The sequence below is a fragment of the Macadamia integrifolia genome, chromosome 10 (genome assembly GCF_013358625.1).
Source record: "Macadamia integrifolia cultivar HAES 741 chromosome 10, SCU_Mint_v3, whole genome shotgun sequence".
Taxonomy (NCBI): domain Eukaryota; kingdom Viridiplantae; phylum Streptophyta; class Magnoliopsida; order Proteales; family Proteaceae; genus Macadamia; species Macadamia integrifolia.
The window spans coordinates 16,689,206-16,715,396 of record NC_056566.1 but is presented as its reverse complement, the minus strand read 5'-3'; the positions used below and the strand labels follow the sequence as shown (position 1 = coordinate 16,715,396).

The following is a 26,191-nucleotide window of genomic DNA, read 5'->3' as shown; positions in this document are numbered from 1 at the left end:
GGTAAAGACCCCTCATAACTAGTGAGATCTCTCATGGCTTTGCATGCCTTTTTTTTTTGGGTGAATAATTCATTACCAAAGGGAGAGAGATACAAGGAGCCCGAGAGAACAGGGGAGAAATAAGAAAAAAAATACAAAATTCCAAAGACAGAGGAAACAAGACCGACCCTCATACACAAGGAAGGGGGAGGGAGGCTGAAGCAAAAAGAGAGGGAGGAGACCCCGGGAGACAACAATAAGCCTATTCCTTGGGGAGTCAGCAGACCAAGAGGAGATTGAAGAGGCCTTGCATATAACGTCAAAAGCTAGAGTGCTAGACTCCCAAATCTGCTGGAAAAATCTAAATTTCGGGGTCCATTTTTTGAGATTGTGCTCCATCCAAATATGATGGGATGGCGGATCCAAAAACAAGCTTGCGCACCACTCACAGGTGGATGTGCCACCAAAGATCATATCCACTCAAATCTGTTCCCTCACAAAGTCCAAAATCCTCTTTTGCCTAGGCCAGCACTTAGCCAGGACCCCTTTCCAAATCGTAGATGAGAATGGACAAGAGAAGAAGAGATGGTCCACATCTTTGAGGGCATTCAATGAAAGGCAGCAGGAAGTGGAGACAAGAATCTGCCGATGAATGAGGAATGATTGCATTGGGAGGCAGTTGTTGAAGGCCTGCCAAACAATGAAGCTGTGGCAAAGAATGTGGCCCTTGAACTATGCGCCAAGGAGAAATATGACCACGATCAGCAGGAAGTGGAGACAAGAATCTGCCAATGAATTGAGGAATGATTGCGTTGGAAGGCAGTTGTTGAAGGCCCGCCAAACAACGAAGTTGTAGCAAGGAATGTGGCCCTTGAACCATGCACCAAGGAGAAATATGACCACGATCTTGGATGAGGTCCCACACCGACTTGGATTTGAAGAAGGCCTGAATAGGAAGGATACCAGACAACATAATCTCCAGAACCAGCGGCACTTCTGGGGATGGAAGGCAGAGCAATCCAAAGTGCGGATAACAGGAGGGGGAGGGAGGAATATGTGGGGGGGCCCAACCATCTTCCTGAATGGTCTCTGCAACCCATACTGTAAATGGCTCTCCCGCCTACTAAATGGAGGAAAACACCCCTAGGGTGCCAAAGGTCTTGCCAAAGGCTAGTGGAGAACCATCATCAGGTGGTGGCAGCCTTATAAGCAAGAGGGCCCAGCTTCAAGGTTTTTCTGAGGACCCAGGAGGCATCAAGAGAAGAGGGGACAGTCCAGATGGGGTCATTACGGAGCAACCCGGAGTAAAGCCAATCAACCCATATACTTTTCTTCTTGGCCACTACCTTCCAGATCATCTTGAGGATACCATCATTATTAACTTCTTTGATTCTTCACAAGCTGAGATATCTTTAGGAAGGCAGACAAAGGGCTCAATTGATGGGGTGAAGGAATCTAGAGGTGTCAGAACCTTTCCAAAGGAAGGCACACTTGAGGTACTCCAACTCCTTAATGATGACATGGGGCAACCAAAGATACCAGGGATTGATAGTTGGTCAAATCCCAATTGAGTGAAATGAGAAAATATGTTGGTCATTGATTAGATACTGGTTATTGCTTCTCCTTTGCAGGAGTTAGGACCAATTGAATCTACCCGCTACCTAGGACACTGTGGAAGCAGGAATTGTTCCTGTTTATTACTTTATGGCCCCTCCCCCTTTGCTAAGATTCTTAATTAGGCCAAAGTGAAAATCATTTCCTGTTTTGAAAAGTGTATTATCCTTCCATGTTCAGACAGATGTAAAGAGGCTTCTTGTGACACATGCCTTTTTTCTGCAGGTACTTCTCGTACGAACACTTCTATGTGATTTATTGCAAGTTTTGGGAGCTGGATACGGATCATGATTTCTTGATTGACAAAGAGAACCTTATTAGATATGGTAACCATGCTCTTACCTACAGGATCGTTGATCGAATTTTTTCACAGGTTTGTATCTGTCATTTGCTTTCTTCTGTCCAAAATTAATGATCTTTCTTGCATTGAAAGAGAGGATTTTGTATAACATCAACTAAAGTTTTCTTTGCTTCTATTTTTCTGTGTTGATCTTCTTTATGGTTGACTTAACCTAGGTTCCAAGAAAGTTCACTAGCAAGGTTGAGGGGAAAATGGGTTATGAAGATTTTGTTTACTTTATGCTGTCAGAGGAGGATAAATCATCTGAGCCTAGTCTTGAGTATTGGTATGTTGGACACACCCACATTTCTTTTGTGAAAATAAGGACATAGAGGTCATTCCTATTGATTTAATTATCTTGGTTTGTCGTGATAGTCAACTTTGTAGTTGTCTGTGCTTTGCTGTTGGTAAATGTTAGGTTCCATGTTTGACATGCATTAATCTCATAGTTAGTTACCACCCAAAAAAAATAAAAAATTCTCATAGCTACGTTTCCAGTTGGTTGGTTGGCAGTTTTTCTGAATGGGATTAGGGACTAATGGAAGACTTTGGCTCGTCATAGTGCTTTTGCTATCTTAATGGGATCTTACATATTTTGCAGTGCTAGAAGCCTAGAACTCATGCTTGCAACGGCTATGATTATCATAACTTGATGATAATCTCTTCTTGTGCCTTTAAGAGAGTTCTTTTGTGGAATCATGAGTTCTGGACTTCAATGTTTTCATGCATTTGTTGCATACAATAGGGGAATCCTAGGGGCGAAGTAGAGTTTGTTTGGCTTGAAAGCATAATTTTTCTGGTACAAGCAATATAAGGGTTTTTATGTTATGATCTGTGTGTGATATTATGTGGTGTAAGCCTGAGATGTGTCCCGTAATCATAATGTAGGATGCAAGTGTGACAATGCAAGCCAGGTTTAAATTTTCTTGACTTTTGTGGTACCAATCAAGTTTTCTTGGAGTTGTTTTAAGTGTGAGACTGGATCTGCACAAATGTTGTTAAGGGAAGCATAAAAAGAGGTTAAAAAGAAGAAACTTGGGGATAAGAGATGAAGGTGAAGCAGGTCTTAAGGGACTTGACAACATAGATAATAAATTGTTTATGGCAAAATCTAACACAGGTCTTACATGTATAATTTACCATGCAAATAATTTGGTCAAGTTGCCAATAGAATATTTGGCATATCCTTGTTTCCCGGGGTGAGTGGGAGAAAAATTACCTGTTAAGATTTTTTTCTTCTGTTTTGGGACATGGATTTATTACTAGTTATTACTAGTAATAAATCCGTGCCAGCTAACTAGTAATAAATCCATGTCATCTAGTTTCCTAGCTGGCATGGTAAATGTATAATTTACCATGCAAATATTTGAGCACTCTGTGCCAGCTAGTTTCCTCGTTATTACTAGTCAGTGGACTGTTGCTAGTTGAAAACTTAGGCATCAACTAGTCAACAATGTTTGAGAATTCACCTAGGTTTGATTTGACAAATTTTGCTCAAAATTCCATCAGATTTTGCTAATTTTTTACACAGTTCGCTTTTCCTTTTAGAGTCTCAGGTATTTAGACATCAACTCACTGCTTTGACAAACTTGAAATAAACATTTCTTTTGGAGGATTAGAGGGTAATCACATTTTGAACTTCATTTTGCGCGAGACATGTTCATAAAGTTTGAGGACCAACTTATTTTCCATCCGGCAAATATACCATATAACGAATCTCTTCCTTATCTACCAGACAAGGAAAACTACCTCCATATAATTTTTTTTTTTGATAAATAACAATTTATTTATTGATGAAAGGATAGTCCAGTATAATTATTACTATTATTTCTTCATTATAATAGTACTTTTTGAATCCAAATGTTAATAAGACAAATGCCTGTTAAAAAGAGCAACCCAGTGCACGAAGCTCCCACTACTGCGGGGTCTGGGAGGGTCAAATGTACGCAGTCTTACCCCCTGCTTTGCAGGGGAGGCTGTCAGAGAGTTTTTGTTCCTCTTAGATATTTGATGACACAGACACCAGCGACAAGCATACTGTCCCATGAGAGAGTGATTCAAAAGTGGAAAATGGTTTCTGTTTTTTTGTTATCTTGTATGCTTTTCCTCATTCACCTCATAAAACAAAAAATTATTATCATTGGATTTATTTCAGGTTCAAGTGTATAGATTTGGATGGAAATGGAGTTCTTACTCCCAATGAAATGCAGTTCTTTTATGAGGAGCAGTTGCATCGGATGGAATGTATGGCCCAAGAACCGGTGCTTTTTGAGGATATTTTGTGCCAAATGGTCGACATGATTGGGCCAGAGGTTGCATTTTGTTTCTTACCTGGTTGTTTTGGGTCTTCCGTTCTTTTGCCTAGATAGAGGTGAGCCTATTGTGAACAATTGTTTTGCTTGCAGAATGAGAGTTATTTTACATTGCGTGACTTAAAGGGCTGCAAACTGTCTGGAAACGTTTTCAACATCCTTTTCAATCTTAATAAGTTCATGGCCTTTGAAACTCGTGATCCATTTCTTATTCGTCAGGTGTGTGCAATGTTTTCCTCTATTTCCATGCATTGTGTGATCAAAATCTGAGAAAAATCAGTTTCTGTCTGAGCAGTGGACTATTAGTAGCTCAGTTTTAATGACCTTGGAACTGCTGTTTTGTTTCCTGCAGGAACGTGAGGATCCAACTTTGACAGAGTGGGACCGCTTTGCCCATAGAGAATATATAAGGCTTTCAATGGAAGAAGATGGTGAGGATGCCTCCAATGGAAGTGCAGAAGTTTGGGACGAGTCACTTGAAGCTCCCTTCTGAGTCCAACTAGGTAAGTGGTTGATTGCACTGTTGGATATTGATGTTCAGTGTCGCGCCTTTGCTAATTTTCTTGACAGTTGATGTTCTCCAAGTTTCTCTTTGTGACTTTTATCTCAAGTTATTTGTTATCTTCGTTATCCCATGACTATGTGATGCAGATCGATTCCATGGGTTCAAGTATAGCCACAGGGATCAGGGGCTCGGTCCATCATACAACAAACATGGGCCATAGGGCAACTAGCCTTTGGGCTGGGCCACCCAACCAATTGGCTGGGAGTTTCTGGTTCCCAAAACCAGATCATGGGGTACAACTTGGGCAGCAAGTTTTGTATCTTTGGTCGAAGTCTTGGACTACAAGTTATGTTTGTTAGTTAAGATTTATTATATTTTTTATTGTCTAGTCTTGTTTCCTTTTTATTTATTTACTTGGTCAAGATAAGATACACTTCTAGATGCCTTGGGGAATAAGTCTTAGACTTCCTTTTGTATTCAACCATAGCACTATATAATGTAATGGACCTACTGGTCCTTCCCCACGATTTTAATGAAGAGAATACTTGCTTTGTGCAATATGAGATTGACGTGTGAGAGGCTGTGAGGTCAGATACCTCTGGTGAGATACCATCTATCCCTCTTCTCCCTTTCTTCTCTTCGTCACTCGATCCTCATTCTTCCCCTTCTGCCTTTTATTTTCTGGCCATCCGAAACCTCTGATAGGCTGCTGTTTATCTATTGAAACCTTCATTGAAGTCCACTAAACTGCTGTTGTTATAGTTGTGATCAGAGGACAAAAACCAGCACCTGCAATTCTAGTTTCTCTAAAGAAACTGCTGCTACTTCGAGTCCACAGATTCAGCGCTCATCTGTCAGTTTTGGGTGATAGTTGGAGGATCAAACCAGCACTCCAGGACCTCCATTCGGCTGGAGTCTGGAGGCTGTTTGATCCCTTGTTTGAGAGGTATCAGAATCTCCAGTTTGGTGCCCTAGTTCAAGAACTGAGACATCTGCTGTCAGTTCAAGCTAGTATTTTGAAGTCTGGTTCCTGTTATTGTTACCCACACCAATGGTGATTTCTGACAGTTCTTTTGTGATGCTTAGTTCTTGGAATCAACCTAATTTCTGAGTTTTCAACCCTAGTTTTAACCTGCAGCTTGGGGGCTTTTGGCTGCTGCCTACTGTGGTATTTAGCTGAGGTTGTTTTCTATTCTGTTGTGTATTATTGAAGGCACAGGGGACTGTTATGTGCTTTGTTTTCTTGCTGTTAAGTTAGTTCACCTATTCTATTATGGAATCTGAAGTCAACACCTACTGTGGTGTTATTTGTGATCCTGTCTGGGGTTAGGGTTAGTTGTCACCTAGCCTTACATTACTATGGGTGTATACCGTGTAGGACCAGATACTTATATATATATATATATATAAAAATAGACTAATCCCTGCAAAAGATGGTTCATTGGTCTCACTGATTTTTCCATCTAGAGTCCCACGTGTTCAAAAGTACCTATGGCTCTTCTTACAATGTGATTTGACATCTTTTACCACACACTCATGTTGAATACGCAATCATTAGGAAGAAACCAAGCAAACAATCACACAACATGAGCAATGTAATGTGGTTCGGCACAAATGCTTACATCCACCTAAGAGAATCGAAGATTTTTCATTATGCCAGAAAAACTCTCCACACAACCCCACCTCACAATGTGATCTCCCCTTGCTTGTGTCTAGGGTTTTCCACACAGAGACAATATATAGGACACCTTAAAAACCCAAATCCTCATAGAGTTACAATTTTACCCTTGTACATGTGAAAAAAAAAAAGGGAGCAACCTAGTGCACAAGGCTCCCATTACTGCAGGGTCTGGGAGGGGCAAATGTACGCAGCCCTACCCCCGTACATGTGATAGACCCCAAACCCAACCCAATTACAAATACAGATCCGATAATAATTATGTGGACCCATATAGTAGAAGACACATTCAACCCCAACGGCACACACGCAAACTTGGGCATCAAAACATGAGAGATTCGCGCTTGTGCATTAATAGGTTTGAAATTTGGAATAATATGGGGGATAGCAGATTGATAGATCTCTCGTCTTTAAAAAGTGCCTTTATTCAATGAAACATCCTCGCATCTTTATTGTATGGTTACTCTATCCAGGTTAACCCCTTCCTTCTCGTTAGGAAGATTGAACTTTTATTGTTGGCTACGGAAGCATTTTATCTTCTTAGGGAAAGACAATGGCCACTGAGAGGTCGTGGTCGTGGAGCTTGTGGTCACACTGTCACAGTACAGGTGGATAGCAGACTGATAGATCTTCTAGATAGAGTTCCTTTTGCGGCAAGTCCAATCATACAGTTGACACATGTCAGGCTAAACATGTTTAACCAAACTGAGCTCATGAGTTAGCTAACAAAGTTATAACTGATTGTACTATTTAGAGAGTGATTTCGACACGACACTTGCATCTGTTTCTGAGGCTTCTTCATCTGTTTCTATGCCTCGAGATGATTATAATCAAATACTTAAGCTTGTCCAATTTCTTGAGTCATCTGCCTCCCATAGCCACTTTAGCACACACAAATACATTAACTTCACTTACCCTCACGTCCTCCACTCCATGGATAATTGATTATGGTGCCTTTACCCATATGTCTGGTAAGTCACACTTATTCTCTTCCCCGTTAATAGTTCAGAAATTTTCACCGGTCTTTCTTGCCAATGGATCCTCCACCCATGTGACTGGCCATGGTACGATTTCACCCACTTCATCCATGACTTTGTCCTTTGTTCTTCGTGTACCACACTTACCGTCAAGTCTTTTAGTTTCTAGTCAACTTACTCTCTTGGCACAACTGTAGTGGTCCTCATAAGATCGCTTGCAAGTTGGACCGGATCCTTGTCAATGATTCTTGGCTTTCTTAATTCCCCTCCTCCAATGCCTTGTTTGGTCTTCCTAGTATTTCTGACCATTCCCTTGTCTTGCTCCTCATCTTCCCTGACCTTTCCTTTGGCCCCAAACCTTTCAAATTCTTTGACATGTGGGCCCAACATCAGGACTTCCTTCCCTTGGCCAGAGATGCTTGGTGTATCCTTATCGATTCCTTCTCCTCCCTCCTCATTGCTTTGCCAATCACTTTAAGAATGTCAAGGCTGCTCTCAATTCCTGGAACTCCTCCACCTTCGACAATATCTTCTCTAGGGTTTCAGACTGTAGAGAGAAATTATCCTCCATTCAAGCTAACTTCAAGCTGACCTCCATAACACCTCCCTTGCTTTGGAGGAGGTAGCTGCCTTTCTTGAGCTCTCTTCCCTCCTTTCCCAAGAGGAAAGCTTGCGTAAGCAGAAGTCCCACATCAAATGGCTTGAGCTGGGATATTCTAATTCTGCCAATTTCCATCAATCCCTAAAGGCCAAAACCAACCTCAATTCCATCCCCAAGCTGATTTCTGGTGATGGTTCCATCTTTTTCAGCCCAGAGGAGATAAAAAATGAACCTAAGGGTTTCTTTTCGAATCTCTTTTAACTCCCCATCCCCCTTTCCCTTTCGGCCTTATCAACAAGTTCATTCCCCCTCACTTATCTGCCTCCCTCGAGCTATTCCCTCTGATGAGGAGATCTCCGCTTTCTTGGCCATAAAAGCAGCAAAGCCCTGGGTCCGGACGGTTTCAGCATGAGCTTTTCGTTGCCTGCGGGGATATTATTAAAGCCTGACATCTTAAAGGCTATTTGTAGCTTCTTCCTTTTCCCCTCCCAAATTTGAGGGATCAATCATTCCTTCCTTTGTCCTATCCCTAAGAAGGAAGGAGCCTCCTCCATGACTGACTTAAGGCCCATTTTCCACTGCAATCTTCTCTACAAGTTTATTGCCAAGATCCTGGCTAATAGAATTCAACTTGTGGTTGACTCTCAGCTCTAATCAATTCGCCTTCATTGCGGGGTGCAATATTGCAGGTAACATCATCCTTTGTCAAGAAATTGTCATAGGCTTTGATCGCAAATCTCATGCTCCCGCCGCCCTTATGAAGATTGACACCCATAAAGCTTTTGACTCCATCAGTTGGGAGTTCGTTTCCAAAGTGCTCCAAACCATGGCTTCCCCCCCCCCCCCCCCCACAACTTCACCAATTGGATTCATCATTGCATCTCCTCTCCTGGTTTCTCTGTCCTTGTCAATGGAAGCCTGGCAGGATATTTTCCTTCCTCGGTTGGGATCCGTCAAGGTTGCCTCCTCTCCCCCTTTCTCTTCTGCCTCTCCTTGGAGGTGCTTTCCCGTTCTCTCCAATCCTCAAGAGATCTTCACCTCATCTCCCTCCTTCCTAAGTGTAAGGCCATCAACTTCACCCACCTTGCTTTTGCTGATGACCTCATGATTTTCTCCAAAGTATTTCCCTGCTCCATTCAATCCATCATGTCCTCCCTTCTCTTCTTAGAAAAGCTTTTTGGGCTCAGCATAAATCTCCTCAAGTCTAACCTTTTCTTTTATGGAGTCTCAGACCTCTTAAAATCCTTCCTCCTTTCCATCTCTGGCGTTTTCTTAGGAGCCCTCCCAGTCAAATGTCTTGATCTCCCCCTCATCTCCTCTAGGCTCTCTACCATCTATTGCTATCCCCTACTGGATCTCATCTGCAAGAAGCTCCAGCTTTGGAAAGGTAAGCTCCTTTCTTATGCGGGTTGCCTTATCCTCATCAAATCTGTGCTCCAATCTTGTTATATTTATTGGTTCGGAACCTTTAAGCTCCCTCAATCTATTATTAAGGCTGTCAATTCTCTCATGTGCTCCTTCATTTGGAAAGGGGAAGAAACTGGCAGATTCCTTCATCCCATTAAGTGGAAGTCTATTTGTCTCCCCAAGTTTGAAGGGGGCCTTGGCATTTGTCGGATTAAGGATGTCTGTTCCACTGGGATTCTAAAGTTAATTTGGAAGCTGTTTCCAAACATAAGAGCATCTGAGTCTCTTGGGTTTATTCTTCCCTCCTTCGCAAGGACTCCCTTTGGACTGCCCCTCTTCCCTTTGATTCCTCTTGGGTCTAAACATCTTATCTCTCCACCCTATTGCTATCCAGGCTATTCGCTCCTCTATCTTCGATGGCCGGTCCATCTCTCTGGCTTGACAACCGGCACCCCCATGGGGTTCTCTCTCTTGTCGGTCCCAAATCGATCTACTCTTCTAGTTTGGACAAGTTCTACTCAGTCTTCTCGATTATCTCCATAAATGGCTGATCCCCTCCCCCTTCTGTCCCCCCTTTGATCTCTGGTCTTCCTTACCTCCTCTCCCTCCTGGGCATAGGGGAAGAAGTGATAGAATCTTATGGTCTCCCTCCTCCGGTTCGTTCACCTTTGTATCAGCCTGGAACTTTATCCATTCCCCGTCCCCTTTGGCCCCCTGGCGGAAAATAGTTTGGTTCCTTGATCATATCCCTCGGCATAATTTTAAGACATGGAGAGCCATTTCAAATTGCTTCCCCATCCAATCTTTTCTTTTATCTCGGCACATACCTGTTTCCCCCTTTTGCTGTCTATGCTAGAATGAGTCTGAAGCTTGTCCCTTCACCTCCAAAATTTGGAAAAATGTACTAAAATCTTGCTGGCCCTCTAGGAGAAGCATTCTCCCTCTCTCTAGAGAATGGATTTGGATAGACATGACATTTGTTGGGACTTCTATTTGTGATGCTACTGGGAAGTTAGTTTTTTGAGCGACCATCAACCATATTTGGATGGAGCAAAACCTTCGAAGATGGACTTCCAACTCCCGTTCTTTCGAATCGATTGGAAGGCCATCTTCTTTGATGTTAGCTTTAAATTAAAGATGTTGCCCCTCGACCTTATTTTGTTGCTATGACTCCCCAAGGAACAGGCTCATTGTTGTTTCTTGAGGGCTCCCCCCTTGTGTCTCTTCTCGCCCTGCCTGATACCTCAAGCTCCCCCCTTATTTTCCTCCCCCCTCCTCTCTTTTCTTTGCCCCTAGGGGCTGTATATTCCCCCCTCCCCCCCCCTCCCTTTTCTTTCCCCTTTGGTAATGGATTTACTTATTCACCAAGAAAAAAGAAAACTTAATTGTTCTGTCACTTTCTATCTTCTTATTGTGTTTTTGAGAACCTTCGAACAAGGAGGACGATTGGTGGAAGGCTTGAGTAGGTTGAACTATATTACCTGGATTGCACTGGACCATTTTCCGCTATTGCTATAATTGGTAGTTGCTCTTCTCCTCTTCAATGGAATCTTCCTCTGGGTCATCTATCCTTATTCAAACTTCAACATATAGTTTCCAGTTGCAACTTTTAAGTCTGCCTCTCTTCTTGAGTGTGAAGCATGTGAATTGGGGAAACATCATTGGTCGTATTTTCGTGCTTGTAATGTGTAGGAGTCACTCTTTATTTTCTTTAATTCATTCTAATATTTGGGGTCCCTGCCATGTCAAGAATAGATTAGGTTTTCATTTCAACTTTTGTGGATGATCATTCTCAGTTGACTTGGGTATATTTGTTGAAAGATCGTTTAGAGCTTCTCTCTGTTTTTAAACTTTGATAATGAAATAAACACCCAACTTGATGTTTCCATTTAAGTTTTCTGACCTGATAATGCTCTTGAATTCATGTAGCTTGAAATTTCTGATTTTTGTTTAACTAACGGTATAATTCATCAAATGAGTTGTTCGTAAACCCCCCCCCCCAACAAAATGGGTTGGCGAGACCAAAAAACAGACATTTTTTGGAGATTGCTCGGTGTTTTATGATCCATTTGTATGTTCCAAAACATTTTTGGTGCGATGATATTCTTACTGTTTGTTTTTTTAATCAACGATACCTTCTTCTGCTCTAGCGAACCAATCTCTGCTTTCTTTTTATATTCAAGTGATTCCTCCTCTATCGTACCGCCTTATGTCTTTGGTTGTGTGTTATGCTCATATATTACAACCGCACATTGATAAATTCTCCCTAGGCTATAAAATGTATTTTTCTTGGTTACTCTAGGATTTGGAAAGGTTATAGTGTTATAATCCTATTACTCATTGGCAGTTTGTTAGTGCTGATGTTGCCTTTTTCGTTGATGCTTCATTATTCTCTTCTTGCATCTATCACTACTTCAGCTATTGATACTGATTATGCACCACTTATTCCTGTTCTTGTGCCATTTGTGGATCCTCTAATCACTACATCACCTCCTCTATTGCAAGTATATTAGCAGCGTAAGAAGACAAAAGATAGTGCCTTCCACTTTAGTTCCAATCCTTGCTCTACCCACCATTAGGTCTGATCCTGGTGCTAAGGTTTTTACCGACTTATCAATTACCTTTCGCAGAGCTACTTGCTCTTGCACAAAAAAATTCATGACTAGTCTTATAGAAAATTATGTTTCTATATTTCAACTTCCACCTTCATTGTATAACTTTACTTTTTCATTGTCTATTAACTCTATTCTATAAAATCATCATGAGGTTTTATCTCATCTTGGATGGAAAGTGGCTGTGAAGACGAAAATGGATGTTTTATGAGACGAAAATGGATGCTTTATTATCTGATCAGATATGGAATCTAGTGGATTTGCCTCTAGGTAAGGATCTTGTGCGATGTCAATGGGATACACATTAAAATACAACCCAACTGGCTTTATTGAACGACTCAAGGCTCGGTTGTTGGTAAATGTGTATACTCAGACTTATGATGTGGATTATTTTGGAACTCTCTCTTTTGTTACTCACGAAATTCAGTTTGTGTACTTATATCTTTAGTTGTGAATTTAGATTGGTTTGTATTAGATGGATATCAAAATTGCATTCTTATATGGTGATCTACATGAGGAGGTATATATGGCGCAACCTCCTGGGAATGTTGCTCAGGTGGAGAATTTTAACAGAATATATAAGCTACATAAGGCCATCTATGGTAATTGAAACAATTACCTGGAGCCTGGTTCGACAAGTTCAGCTCCATTGTTATTCACAATGGTACTCTGACCATTTTGTATTTATATGACGCCAATGATCTAAAGTGATAGTATTATGTCTATGTAAATTATATTATTAGATATAGGGATGATGCTATTCAGAATTGCAGAGGTGAAATCTTATCTACATCAGCATTTTTAGATGAAAAATATGGGTGCTCTCAAGTATTTTCTTAGCATTGAAGTATTGCGGAGTAAAAAAGGAATTAGTTTACCATAGAGAAAATATGTGTTAGACCTCTTGTCGAGACTGATATTTTTGCCTCTAAACTAGTTGATGATCCTATTGATCCACATCAGAAGTTTAGGACTATAGATGGTGAAGACTTTGTTGATGAGCACTGCTGCACTGGTACAGTGGGGAAATTTATTTATGTAACTATTATTAGACCTGATTTCCTGTGCTGTTAGGGTTATTAGCCAGTTTTTGCATTCACCGAAGAAAGTCCAGTAGGAGGTAGCATGTTATATCTTAAGGTATCTAAGGGGGCAACATTGAAGGGGATCACTTATCTCAGAATATTGATCTGGTAGGATTTTCCAATCCTGATTGGGCTATTGCTGATGTCAATAGGTCTACCACAGGAATTTTTATTTTGATTGGTGACAATTTAGTCACGTAGAGAAGCAAAAAGCAGACAACTGTGACTAGATCCAATGCTGTGGCTGATTATAGACCGATGACTCATTTTGTAGTCAAATTAATGTGGTTGCAGTCACTGCTTCAAGAATTGGGTTTCTAGTTTCTCAATCTATAAATATGTATTGTGATAATCAAGCTGCTATCTACATTGCTAACAACCCGATGTTTCGTGAGAGAACACATTTCATTGAAGTTGATTGCCATTTTTTGTGGAGTGCTGTCATGAAGAAATTGATTGTTATTCCTTTTGTTTCTTATGCTGATCAGCTTGGTGATATGCTTACCAAAGCTATGTTTGGTCTTACTTTCTGGAAAGGCTGTTCAAGCTGGGGCATGGGTGACTTGTGTTATAATACCAAAGAAGCAAAGACTATGAAGCAGTAACCAAACAAAAAGAAGAATAAGAGAGTAGGATTGGAGAAGAAGAAACTGATACTACCAGAGAACTGTAGAATCATTACTCTAGCAGTCCCTCATATTGCTCGTATATAATAATAACGAATTACAAGTCAACAAGGAAACTTTCCTTGTACAACAAAAAAGATAAAATAAGAAGTCAACTCTAAAAAGGTAACAGAAGGAAACGAGAATCTAATCTAACTAGGAAAAAAGATAAACCAAAATAAAATAACACCTAGACACTTGACCACCTAGCCACCATGGGGACGTTCCCCCTGTCGTGGTACACATAACTTTGTACCCATGGTACAAATGTACATCCTTTAACACTCCCCCTCAAGCTAGAGTAGACAGGTCACCCATGCCCAACTTGGAACCTTTCTTGAAAGCAGGACTAAAGGCTTGGTAAATATATCACCAAACTGATTAGCGGAGGAGACAAACAGTGTAACAATTAGTTTCTTTATGATAGCATTCCTCACAAAATGATAATCAATCTTACTGTGCTTGGTTTTCTCATGAAACATTGGATTGCTAACAATGTAGATAGTTCCTTGATTATCACAAAACATCTTCATGGGTTGAGTGGCTAGAAAACCCAACTCTTAAAGTAATGATTTCAACCACATCAACTCGGCAGCAGTATGAGCCATACCTTGATACTCAGCCTCAACACTAGCCACAATTGTCTACTTCTTGCTTCTCCAAGTGACTGGATCACCACCAATAGATGTGCAATATCTTGTGGTCAATCTTATATCACCATCATTGCTAGCCCAATCTGCATTAGAAAATCCCACGAGATCAACACTCCGATGAAGACGATAACTTAGTCCCTTGTCTATCTAGTAACAATTAGGTAAATAAGTTTCCCTATTAGTTTCCTGTACCGGTGCTTGTCTTCAACATCCGCACTATCATTGGCCCCAAACTTTTGATGAAGATTTATGGGAGTTTCAATAGGTTTAGAAGCAAGCATATCAATCTTAGATAAGAGGTCTAACACGTATTTCCTTCGTGATAGACTAATTCCTTTCTTACTCCATAGGACTTTAATGCCATGAAAATACCTGAGGGGACCCAAGTCTTTCATCTGAAAATGTAAATGAAAATAATATTCTACCATTTACAATTCTAGATACATCGTCTTGAGATATAATGATGTCATCTACATAGACAACCAACACCACCACCTTAGAGCCTTGGCGTCATACAAAAATAGAATGGTCAGAGTTGCATTGTGAAAACCCACAACGAGGGGCAGTGGTTGAACTTGTCGAATCAGGATCTCGGTTTTTTCAAACAATAGATGTCCTTGTGTAGTTTGCATACTCTGGAAGAATTCTTCCCCTAAGCAACATACTTAGGAGGTTGTTCCATATAGACCTCCTCTTGAATATCACTATATAGGAAGGCATTTTTTATATCTATCTGGTACAATGGCCAATCTAAATTCACAACCAACGAGACTAGTACACGAACAAAATTTCAACGAGCAATAGGAGAGAAGGTGTCAAAATAATCCACGCCATACGTCTGAGTATACCCTTAGCTACCAACCGTGCCTTAAGATGTTCAACGAAGCTATCTGGATTGTTCTTGATGGTGTGCACCATGTGACATCTCCATAAAATCTTTACTTGGAGGCAAATCCTCTGAGAGTCCATTTCTGTCTAGATAATAAAGCATCCATTTCTGTTTACATAGCCACTTTCCACCTAGGATTAAATAAAACCTCGTGATTTTTTTTTAAACATAATTAGTAGACAATGAAAAAGCAAAGTTATGGAAAGGAGATGAAAGATGAGAGATTGATACATAATATTCTACAAGATAGGTAGTCATGGATCTTTAAGTGCAAGAATGGATACTTTTCTAAAGAGCAATTGGTAAGTAAATAGAAACGTTAGTACTAAGATTAGATTGTATGATGGGCTGAGCAGAAACTAGATCAGATGTGGGAGGGCACGGTCTTCTTGCTCCGCTGATACACCTATAATGGAGGAGCACTACCTGTAGGGGAGAAGAATCATTAAGGGGCACAAGAACTGGAATAGGTGGTGCCAATTATTAGTATCTGCAGGAGATGTTAGTGGAATAAGATGTATGCGTGAAGAATTGAAATCAACACTGACAAGATGCCAATGAGTAATAGGATCATAACACCTGTAGCCCTTCTGAGGTTTAGAGTAATCAAGAAAAATACATTTATTATCCGGAGAGAGAATTTATCAATGTGAAGTTGCAAAATATAAACAAAATAACACAACTTAAAACCCGTGGTGGAAGATTTAATAGGGAAACATTGGGATATGAAACGGTGTTTGGTTATTTAGGACAAAAGAGGGTATCGTGTTAATTATAAAACAAGCAGTATGAAAGCATCACACTAAACATGTTCTGGAACATGCATATGAGTCATAAATGACTTAGCAATTTCCAATAACAACAACAACAACAAACTCAGCCTTATCCCAACTTAATGGGGTCGGCTAACCGAGCAATTTCCAAGTGTATATTTTTCCATTAAATCACCCCATTTTGTTGAGGGGTACACGAGCAACTCGTTTAATGAATCATCCCATGAGCTAACAAAAAATTAGAGGCTTCACACTAAATATATTTGAGAACATTATCAGGTCATAAAACTAATAGAGACATCAAACTAAGTTCATATTTCTTGATAAAAAAATTGAAAAACAATAAGAAATTGAGAACGATCCCTCAACCAATAAGCTTAAGTCAAGTGGGAATGATCATCCACAAAGCTAACAAAATAAGAAAAACCTAATCTATTACTTACGTTACAAGGACCCAAAATATCACAATGAGTTGAATAAAACATAAACAAACTCCTAGGCGCACTACAAGAAGGCAAAAGTGATCGATGATGTTTCTCGAGTTTATAGGCTTCACATTCAAGACGAGAAACAAATCTACAACTTGGAACAGTCAGTTGGAGCTTAGATAAAGAGGGATGCCCAAGGCCGAAGATGCCATTGAAGAGAAGATCCACTAGTAGTTGCATCGGCAACAGTGGATGGTTCAAGCCATCCATATAATATAGGCTAGCCTCCTCAAGCGCTCCACCAATCGTCCTCCTTGACTGAAAGTCCTAAAAAACATAGTAAGAAGGGTATAAATGAACTAAACAATTAAGTGACTTAGTGAGTTGACTATCTACTAAAAAACTTAATGGTAATCGTGGAACATGAAGAACAAATGATAAGGTCATTGATGAAGTGGGTGAGAGTGTAGTATAACCTCTTACCTTAGGGAGGACCCATTAGTGAAAATGACGAGAAGAATTTTGAACTTTTGATATCGAAGAAAATTAGTATGACTTACCAGTTGTATGGAGGATGCTCTAGAATCAATAATCCACTGAATAGATGAGGTGTTGGTAAGGAGAACTAAGTTACTTGTGTGTGCTATATCGGTTGTAGAAGTGGAGGCACATGACTCAAGCTGTTGAGGATGCTTAGGTACCTAATTATAATTATCTCAAGGCACAAAGATAGTGGAAGAAGTTCCATGTGCAGAAGCAAGTGTGGTGTCGGTAGAAGTATCAGTCATGGCAGTATTGGTAACTCATTTGCCCAGTCGGGTTGACCATGTTTAGCCCAACATGTGTCAGTATTATGATTGGACTTGTGACTTCTTCTGTTCGTTTGTTGTCCTATGTACCACGCCCACGCTCACGCCCTTTCCCTGAAAATGTGGAACCATGTTCTTGACCAACAATGAAGGCTGAATTATCCTTAGGAGAAGGGGAGGGGCTAACTTTGAAAGAAGTAACCATACAATCAAGATGAGAGAATATCTCATTGAGGGAAGGCACCTTTTCCCCAATAAGAAGTTTGGTTTTTGACAGATTGGTAGTTAGGATGGAGATGGCCAGAAACTTTGGCACTTGGAATTCTGCTCCCTGAAGCTTCAACTGCTATAGATTAGTGGTAAGAGGTTGATGAATTTGGAGTTCTTCAATTATACTCTTATAATTACTGAAATACTCATCCAATGATTTGTCCCCTTGTTTAAAATTGAACATCTTCTCATATAGCTCATAAATCTTGTAAATATTCTTCTCTTGAGAGAATCTTTCTCGTAATCATACTAAACACCCTTTACAGTGGTGTTGAGCAATAGAAGGTTATACTGTTCGAAAACCATATTTTGAGTGTGGAATTCTCACATCCACCCCTCATATGCAATGATCATGTCTGGGTCCTTAGAATCAGCGGATGGCGGGTCATTTGTAAGGTATTTCATCCTCCCTTTGGCATGGATATATGCTTGCACAGCTTGGGGCCAAAACAAGTAGTTATAAACTTCATTGAGTTTAATATTTGTAATCTGAATCTGGACATCATCGACAGGTAGTTTAGGATCGTCCATCATGTACACAAAAATAGTTAGTTGCAAATTTCAGAAATTATGGTGATAGTATCCATATTCCAATAGCGGGAATGGGAACGCAAATCAGCAACCAGAAATAGATACAACAAATCTGATAATGTCAAAGGTAACAGTAGCAATGTATATGCTGATCAGATGTGCAGATGCAACAATAATCAGCTGATCAGATGTGCAGATGCAACAATAATCAGAAAACTGAGAAGAGCACCCAAAAGCTGAAGCACAAAAATTAGGGTGATTTATCACCACCAAACACCAGAAGGTCAGATGGACCTCAAAAGACCATCGAGTGCCCTTCCAATAGGGGCCAATAATTCCCTAAAACCTGAGATCAATCTGCGGGACAGATCTCACACAATTGCAGACTGATAGGGAGATTTTCAGCCAAAAAACAGAGTATTGTCATCCTCCTCGTGAAATTAAATTGCATAAGATCAGGGGCATAAACCAGCCGGCCTTTCCAGCAGGGAAAAGTTGTCCTTTAAAACAGAGGATGATCAGATGGCTGGATGAAAAATAATTTGATGGTCAACAGTCTTCAAAAACAATTCTAGAACAGGGTGTAGCAGCAATAATCTTCATAAAGCTTGACGGAGATAGGCTAGACTCTTCATGAATCAGCAAGGTAATATAAGAAAGCCATAGTTTATCTTCATAGCATCATTAACTAAGGCTGTAGAAGGTATATAGGCAACATAAGGCTGCAACCAGAAATCGATATTAGTACTTGAGTGGACTTTAAAACTAGCATGTGAAGGGGATTGATGACTGGTTCTTAGTGCTCTAATACCATGTAACAAATAACAACAGCAAAGACTATAAACCAGTGACCAAACAATAACAAGTCAAGTCTAAAATGCAAACAAGAATCTATCCTAACTAGGAAAGAGATGAACCAAAAGAGAATAACACCTAGCCACGATGGGGACATCCCCCCTATCGTGGTACACAACTTTGTACCCCCATGGTACAAAGCTCCATTCTTTAACAACCTCTATGCTTCCATATTTAGGGGGAGTGTTAAAACATGACCCATATGTTCTGTGGGGGTACATATTTCTGTGTGCATATAGGGCGGTAGGCTAGTTGGTAGGTAGTTATTTTCGGTTGTTTTGCTTTATGTTATTTCCTAGTTAGACTTCTATTGTAACTACAAATAGGGATGCTTCTAGGCTTTCCTCTTTGATGTAATTGGGTGTTATATAAACATGTTAAAGGGGGACTGCAAGAGATACGATTCTGCAGTTCTCTTTGGCAGTTCTTCTTCTTCCTCTTATTCTCTGATTTTATGATTACTTGCTGGTTTGTTCATTATGTGGAAAATGGGATATGAATGTCATGCGGAAGGAACAAGTGGCATTTTACATCAAATATTGTTGTGTTTTTTATATCATGCAGGAAATTTTGTGTGTGTCTCAGTATCCTTTTGGAAATTTATTTAAATCTTCTGAAAATGCTTTTAATGCAGTTGCATATGAGAAAGCTCTGGATGCTTTTACGTGAACCTGGGCCATTGAATGAAGAAACACTTGTCACATGAGAATCCTCTTTGAACAGACTTAGCCGCTACATGCACCCTTACAGGCAGTAAATTTTCTGCCTGGCCATGTGAAATATGTCTCAGATGTGCGTATTTTTCTGGCAGGCAACAATCTGGCCATGGTGCAAATGAAGTGAGCATGCACTATAGAGAGAGAGAGAGTGCGACAGGAAATGAATCTGCTTGAAAATGCCAGCTGCTTCCCTGGGGAAGCAGGGGGTAGTTGCTTACAAGTGATGTAATCATCGTCCAGGTACCTATAATTTGAGAATATAATGAGTCAGATTTATTTCGTCCTTTATCAGGAAATCTGTTCAATTGAGTCTTGTTGCATTTTTCCTCAACGTGTCCATTGTGGGAAGTTTGAGCAGGTGTAGCTTAATGGTCACATGCTATTGGGTTTTTCTTCACCTTAGATGTTAACTTTCTTTACTGGATTTACCGTGTAAGAAACCTTTTATCTTTCGTATTCAGAGAATCTCATCTTGAAATGCTATTTCTTTTTGCTGTTACCTAATAAAAATTCATTTTCTTTTTTAATCTGAAACAAGTAATATGATATTAATGATGAACATATGATTTCTTCATTTGTCAATTTTCCCCCTTCTTATTCATATCAATGCCTAGGTGCAATCTTGTTACTCAAGGTTGATCCAACTGATCTCGAGTTTATTGTAGGCAAACATTTATTTATAATTGGTCTTCTCTTTTCCTTCCCTCGGTAACATGATTGGTCTCCATCAAGTCTGATTTGAGCCGACTCGAAATCCATCTAATTCGGATGACTCTAAATCTGTCAGACGGGGTAATCTTGGTCCAACTTCATTAGCACTCGTTAACGAAAGCTGGCTTAATCAGGAACCCAGAATTGGTCAGTTGATTTCTATTAGGTTGATTCCGATCTGATTTTTAAAGCCTTGGTCTCGACTCTTGTCTACATAGGGTTGTGCATCTTCTCAAGGCAGATCCAAGTGCATGTAAAGCTTTGAAATGTGGTCAATACTAGCGAGGGTTTAGCCATTACAATGACAGATTTGGAAGGGGAAATTTTTCTGTAAGAAATATGGCTGATGATAGATGTTGAATCCCAAATTTAGTAAATGATTAATCCATTGGGCAGCCTATAGTTGATTTATGAGCTCAAATCGTACTATCACACTTGTAGAATGTACCATTTGAGAAACTCATCTTCATGAATCACGATTGTGAAAGTGTTTAAAACCAACAACTGTAATTGGGTTTTTAAAAAGTTTGAAGAATGAAACAAAAAATATACGAGGAACCATTGAAAAATCAAAAGAAATATCATTTATCATTTATAATGAAAAAAAGGGTTTACGGGGATCACCAAATTTGACAAATGACTGGATTTTTCAAATTAATCCCACCTTTGCGGATGATCTTGCAGTGAATTATTAAATTTTCTTGAATGTTATTTCTTATAAAAAAAAAACTTCAGCCGTTGGTAAAGGTGGGTGCTGGATTGGCTATCAAGACCGATTCCAATCTGATGTGGATCCGGATTTCATTCTTCTACACCCTATTTTGAATCCTGAAATCTACTTCACTTTACAAAAAAGCGTTAAGCCGCGGAAAAGAATAACCTAAGAATGGAACCTTTCAACTTGTCTGATAAGGATTGTCAAGGTTCAGCCCGAACAAGTTGAACCTAACAAAACCGAGTGGTTCAGCTGGTTCAGCCTAGATCGAATCGAATCATCAAATCTATATTGGTTTGGTTTTGCATTGGACTTTTACGAAAGTGAAACCATAATGGATCGACTGAACCCAATAAAAAGGAGAGACTAGATCGTGATAAGAAAACGGTTGTGGTTGGATACTACGGCGTGAGGGTCCTGCACGGTCATGGCGTGTAGTTAGATACAAGAAAAGAGAGGCCTAGAAGTTCTTGTGTTTTTTGAGGGGGGAGGGGGGGGGGGGGGGGGGGGCTGCTATTCCACACAACGACAGTGATGAGGTAAGGGGATTTCTTTCCCTCTAGATATCTTTAATTTTCATTTTCCTTTATAGTGTAACTTCGGTCTATTCTTCTAGGCTTAATGCCAGAGCTCGGACCGGGAAACTTCTAACTCCGGGATCTACCTCGGTTTTGCTCGGATCCTTTCAGTCCGGCCTTCCATCCCGGGTTCATTTTGGTCCATTCTAGTAAGTTATTTGTGCCTTTTTAGGCTTTCTATTCTTGGATGTAATTTTGGCTTACTCAACTCGGTATAGACACTTTCGACTGAGTAGGAATTGCGTGGAAGAGTCTTAGTCACTCGATGCTTACTATACTGGTGTAGCGGCTGCAGACGATTTTCACATCTATTTTTTGAGGATATCTCGACACATTGAGTGTTGCGTGTTCGGGATACCTTGCCCTGGATGGCCCCTTTCCTTTTCAGCTTTAACTCGACCCATTCAGGTCGGCATTTATATACCATGTGGTCTCCTCTTCTGGACGTCATCTTGGCCTATATAGCTTGGTAAAGATTTCTTAGGGCTAAGTAGGTTCTCTCGAGGTGATGCATTTAGGGCTCCCTTCATTCTAGGTTTCACGCGGTTAATGCTCCCTTAGTTGAGGTCTGATTAAGCTTTTCCTTTGTGGATTCCACCTCAACCTATTTAGTTTGATCAGTCATCCTTCTAACAACTAGGATCAACCTAGGTGGTTCGTACCTTGCATCCTGTGACTCCTGTCACACGCATAATGTTTCATTTTTCAACTTAAAATCAGCCTATTTAGATCAGTCTTGATGCCATAAAGTCTTCTCTTTAGCGAGCCATCTCAGTACGTTAAGCTCGGCATGGTGGTCGTCCATGAACAAGGTCAAATTAAGCTGACAGAGGCTACGTATGACTTGCATATTCTTCATGCAATTAAGTAAATCCTGCAATTAATGATTGGTTGAAGGGGGTGTAATTAATGCTGACACGAGGGAAAGTCAAGTCAGGAGATCATCTTAGGATGGTGACATGTCACTCTTTATTCTGGGGTAGAGATGTCCATCTCTTCAGCGTAAGTTGTTGGTCGGATTGTAGAATTCCCTTCATTATAAATGACATTTTTCTTTTATCATGATTGGAAAGGAAAACAAAGAGGCGAAAGTTTTCAAGTTTTCACATCATAGTAGATGGGAAGGAACCTCTTGCTTCACCTACTTACTACTACTTGAATAGACAGATGAACGAAACTCTACTGACCAATCCAGGAAGGAATGAATAGAGTCAACAACTGGATAGACATCTTAGGAAAACACAACTAGTTTCCTTGCCAATGTGTTTTCCATCGAAACCCCATCTTTCCATTGATCTTTCTTATGTAATACGTGTGTGTATTTCAGCAAAAAAAAAAAAAAACAATATATATATATATATATAATCGAAATCAGACCAGGCAAAACCTTATGGTAGGCCAATTACAAACCCATAATAAAAAAAAGGGGTAAGATATTAGACCACTAAAACTGAAACATTTGTGATGGTTTGATTTCGGATTGACCTAGTAATAGACTGAAATCAATTCAACCCAATCAAAATTGGAACAAATTGAACTGATGGATTGACACCATTATTCTTAGGATTCAGATTCAAATCGAATCGATATTCTATTTTGTGGATTCAGCTCCTCTCCTACCACCTATCGCTCATGCCTTGCCCATAGTTATCTAGACGAGTGACACATGATGAGGCGATGATCCAACGATTCTTGGTGTCTCGTTCTCTGAGCCTTTATCAACGCCTAATTTTCTACTACTTTTTCAGATTGTTGAATCATTGCCTCACCATTTGTCGCTTAGCTCCCTCAAGTATCTATGAGCCAACCTGAGCGATGGGGCTAAGGATAGGAGCCGAGCTCTACTCTGTACTTCTCTCTCTCTCTCTCTCTCTCTCTCAAAATCCCCATTTTCTAGTCTATTCAAACTTCGAAGTCCAAAGCCCATGAACCGCAGTCTCAGGGCAAGATAATGCGGGTCTCTTGGGATTGCTTTGAACCATTATAGTCCGTCCATTTTCATGCCTGGTTCTTACCTTGCATTTCTGAGCGAAATCAATGGCTGCCCAATCAAACCTCTGGTTTCCCTAAATCACAATGAGTTTATAGTTTTCTTAGAATTATTTTAGATTCTTGTGGACTTCATGTTCTCTGGGTTAAAAATTTGGGTTTTTAATCTGTTTGAGGATCTGGGTTTCCATGATCAAGTTCAGGCATCCTGTTCGTGGGAAATTTTTCTCTGTTTGTTGAATGGAAAGTTAGGATTTTTTTTTTGGGTAAACTTTTGGGTGACATTCCTAAACCTTGCAGCTAAGTTTCTGAGGTGGTCTTTTTCACTTTTGAGCATAATGGGGACTCTGTCTCTAGGTGATTTTAAGAGAAGCATCTTTCTTCCTTCAAGAGAAGTACAAAACAGTTAGGCTTGCCTTGACTGATGTCACTCCTGCAGAACTGTTAGTATCCCCATTCCCACAATCCCACCACAGAATGGAGAATTTATATAATAAAAATACAAAATAAATAATCTGTTTCCTCTTTCTTTTTCTTTTTTATTTAGGTTGGCAGAGGAAGCAATAAACAGTGATTCATGGGGTCCTGATGCTAAGACAATGACTAGAATAGCAGAAGCATCCTTTGACATAGATGATTATTGGAGAATTGTTGATGTCATTCACACAAGGTAATTTTAATTAATTGTAGGGATACCCTTTAAGTTGATCAACAAATATTTTAATTTACATCCATATTCTATCCTCTCAAGGTTATATGTGGTGGGTGACATTCAACTCCTTATGAAATGTGGTGTAGTTAGGTGCATTTTTAGTGATGAATTTTGGTTTGTTGTTGTACTTGTCATTGCCATTGTCATTTTCATTATGATTGTTGTTGTTAGGTAATGTCTTGAGAGCATGGTTTCTATCCAAAAAAAAAAAAAAAAACTTGTCTTGAGAGTATGGTTTGTAATTTCACCAAAAAAAATTTGGTTTCGATCTGATTATTGAAATTGCAATGTCGAAATGGACTGATATTTGCAAAATAAAGAAATATTTTTGTTTCAACAAAAATCAAAATGGAGTCTAAATCCAAAAGTTCATACTTGATTGAGAGTAAGATAATGGTTGTTGCTTGGTAAATGTAATGGGGGAGGGCATATGTCTTAATGCAGGCTGTATGAAATTGACTGGAAGCAATGGAGACAATCATACAAGTCTTTGGTACTGCTTGATTTCTTACTCACTCATGGTCCTGAAGACTTTGTTGAAGAATTCCAGTGTGACAAGGAAGTCATTGAAGAACTTGGAACATTCACACATATTGATGAAAGAGGGTAATTCTTTGATCTTATTTCAATTTGAGTTGAACACACAAAGGCTAAAGTTTAATGAGTTTGTCTAGAGCTGATATCAGGCATTAATTCACTTCCCTGACCCTCAATTTTGAACAAAAGTATTCTCATTGTTGCTAGTTTTCTTTCCTTGATTGTCTTTCCATTTCTGACTCACTTCAGGTTAAATTGGGGTGCCAACATGCAAAAGAAATCAGAGAGATTACTGAACCTCCTACAAGGTGGAGAGGTACTCAAAGAAGCCCGTTACAAAGCTCTCAAAGTGACCAAGGAGATCAAAGGCTTTGGCAATTTAATGGCCTCTCCTTCCTCTTCATCATCCTCATCATCCTCTGGATATTCGAGAAATTCATCTTTTGGTTCACATTGCACTAATACTAGTACATGGAATGAATCTGATGAACCAAGCAAAAATGAGCAACACCCACTCTCTGGGAATCTTAATGAGAATTGCTCACAAGGAGGAGAGAAGCTTTGTACTTCCTTGACAAATGGTAAGAACAATGAAGGGTTGAATCTCTGGGATTCTCCTATTCGTGAGTCGGGTTCATTGCTCAATTCTGAGGAAGAAAAAGAAGGAACAGATAGTTTCCTAAGTGGAATTTGCTCAAGGCTTGGTGTCAGTAGTCTATCAAAATTTGAAGTACGTAAGGGTACCATGAGAAGCTTCTCAGATGTTGGGAAGGCAATGAAGAAGAAGATTGATCGCCAGTTCTCCTTTGGAATTTAATTGGCTTTGAGAAAAAATATCTCACACACAAGAACTATTTCATTTCTCTCATACCACTGCATATTATCATGTATCTAACCCTTTTTGTTGGGGCCATCTGCTGTATATGTAACTTCTTATGTGCATATGTGTATGCAGTAATGTGATCCTGTGTTCTGTAATGACCACATAATTTAAAAATCAGAATGAAGTTCTCATGTCCCTATGGTTTCCATTAAATGAGCATGTACACACAATGTGTTGGTATACGATGTCTTGTATTCCATCACGATTTAATCCAGGGAGTACTGGTGTAGGTGCCTCGTAAATCTGTGTGCATTGCTTGTTCTTGTTTTTCCATTATCTTCTGCATCGTTTTAGGGTTGCGTTTCTACACAACGATGGTGGAATAACAGTCTATGTTTGTGTTATTTAGCTTAATAATCTTGTA

General features: G+C 39.8%; 1 protein-coding gene and 1 pseudogene across 3 annotated transcripts in view; both read left to right on the top strand.

Moving 5' to 3' along the window:
* The window catches only part of LOC122092004 (serine/threonine protein phosphatase 2A regulatory subunit B''beta-like), a 33,443-nt gene extending 13,214 nt beyond the window's left edge, over nt 1–20,229 (top strand). For 2 of the 3 annotated variants that reach the window (XM_042662282.1, XM_042662280.1), the window contains exons 8-13: nt 1,819–1,966; nt 2,110–2,219; nt 4,089–4,245; nt 4,339–4,464; nt 4,598–4,748; nt 19,618–20,229. In XM_042662282.1, the coding sequence (XP_042518216.1) occupies nt 1,819–1,966; nt 2,110–2,219; nt 4,089–4,245; nt 4,339–4,464; nt 4,598–4,738 (682 nt within the window). In that variant the 3' untranslated portion in view covers nt 4,739–4,748; nt 19,618–20,229. The remainder of the gene's footprint in view (nt 1–1,818; nt 1,967–2,109; nt 2,220–4,088; nt 4,246–4,338; nt 4,465–4,597; nt 4,749–19,617) is intronic. The other variant, XM_042662281.1, reaches the window with a different exon arrangement.
* Nucleotides 20,230–23,551: 3,322 nt separating this feature from the next.
* Nucleotides 23,552–25,980, top strand: LOC122092131 (annotated as a pseudogene).
* The last annotated feature ends 211 nt before the right edge of the window (nt 25,981–26,191 follow it).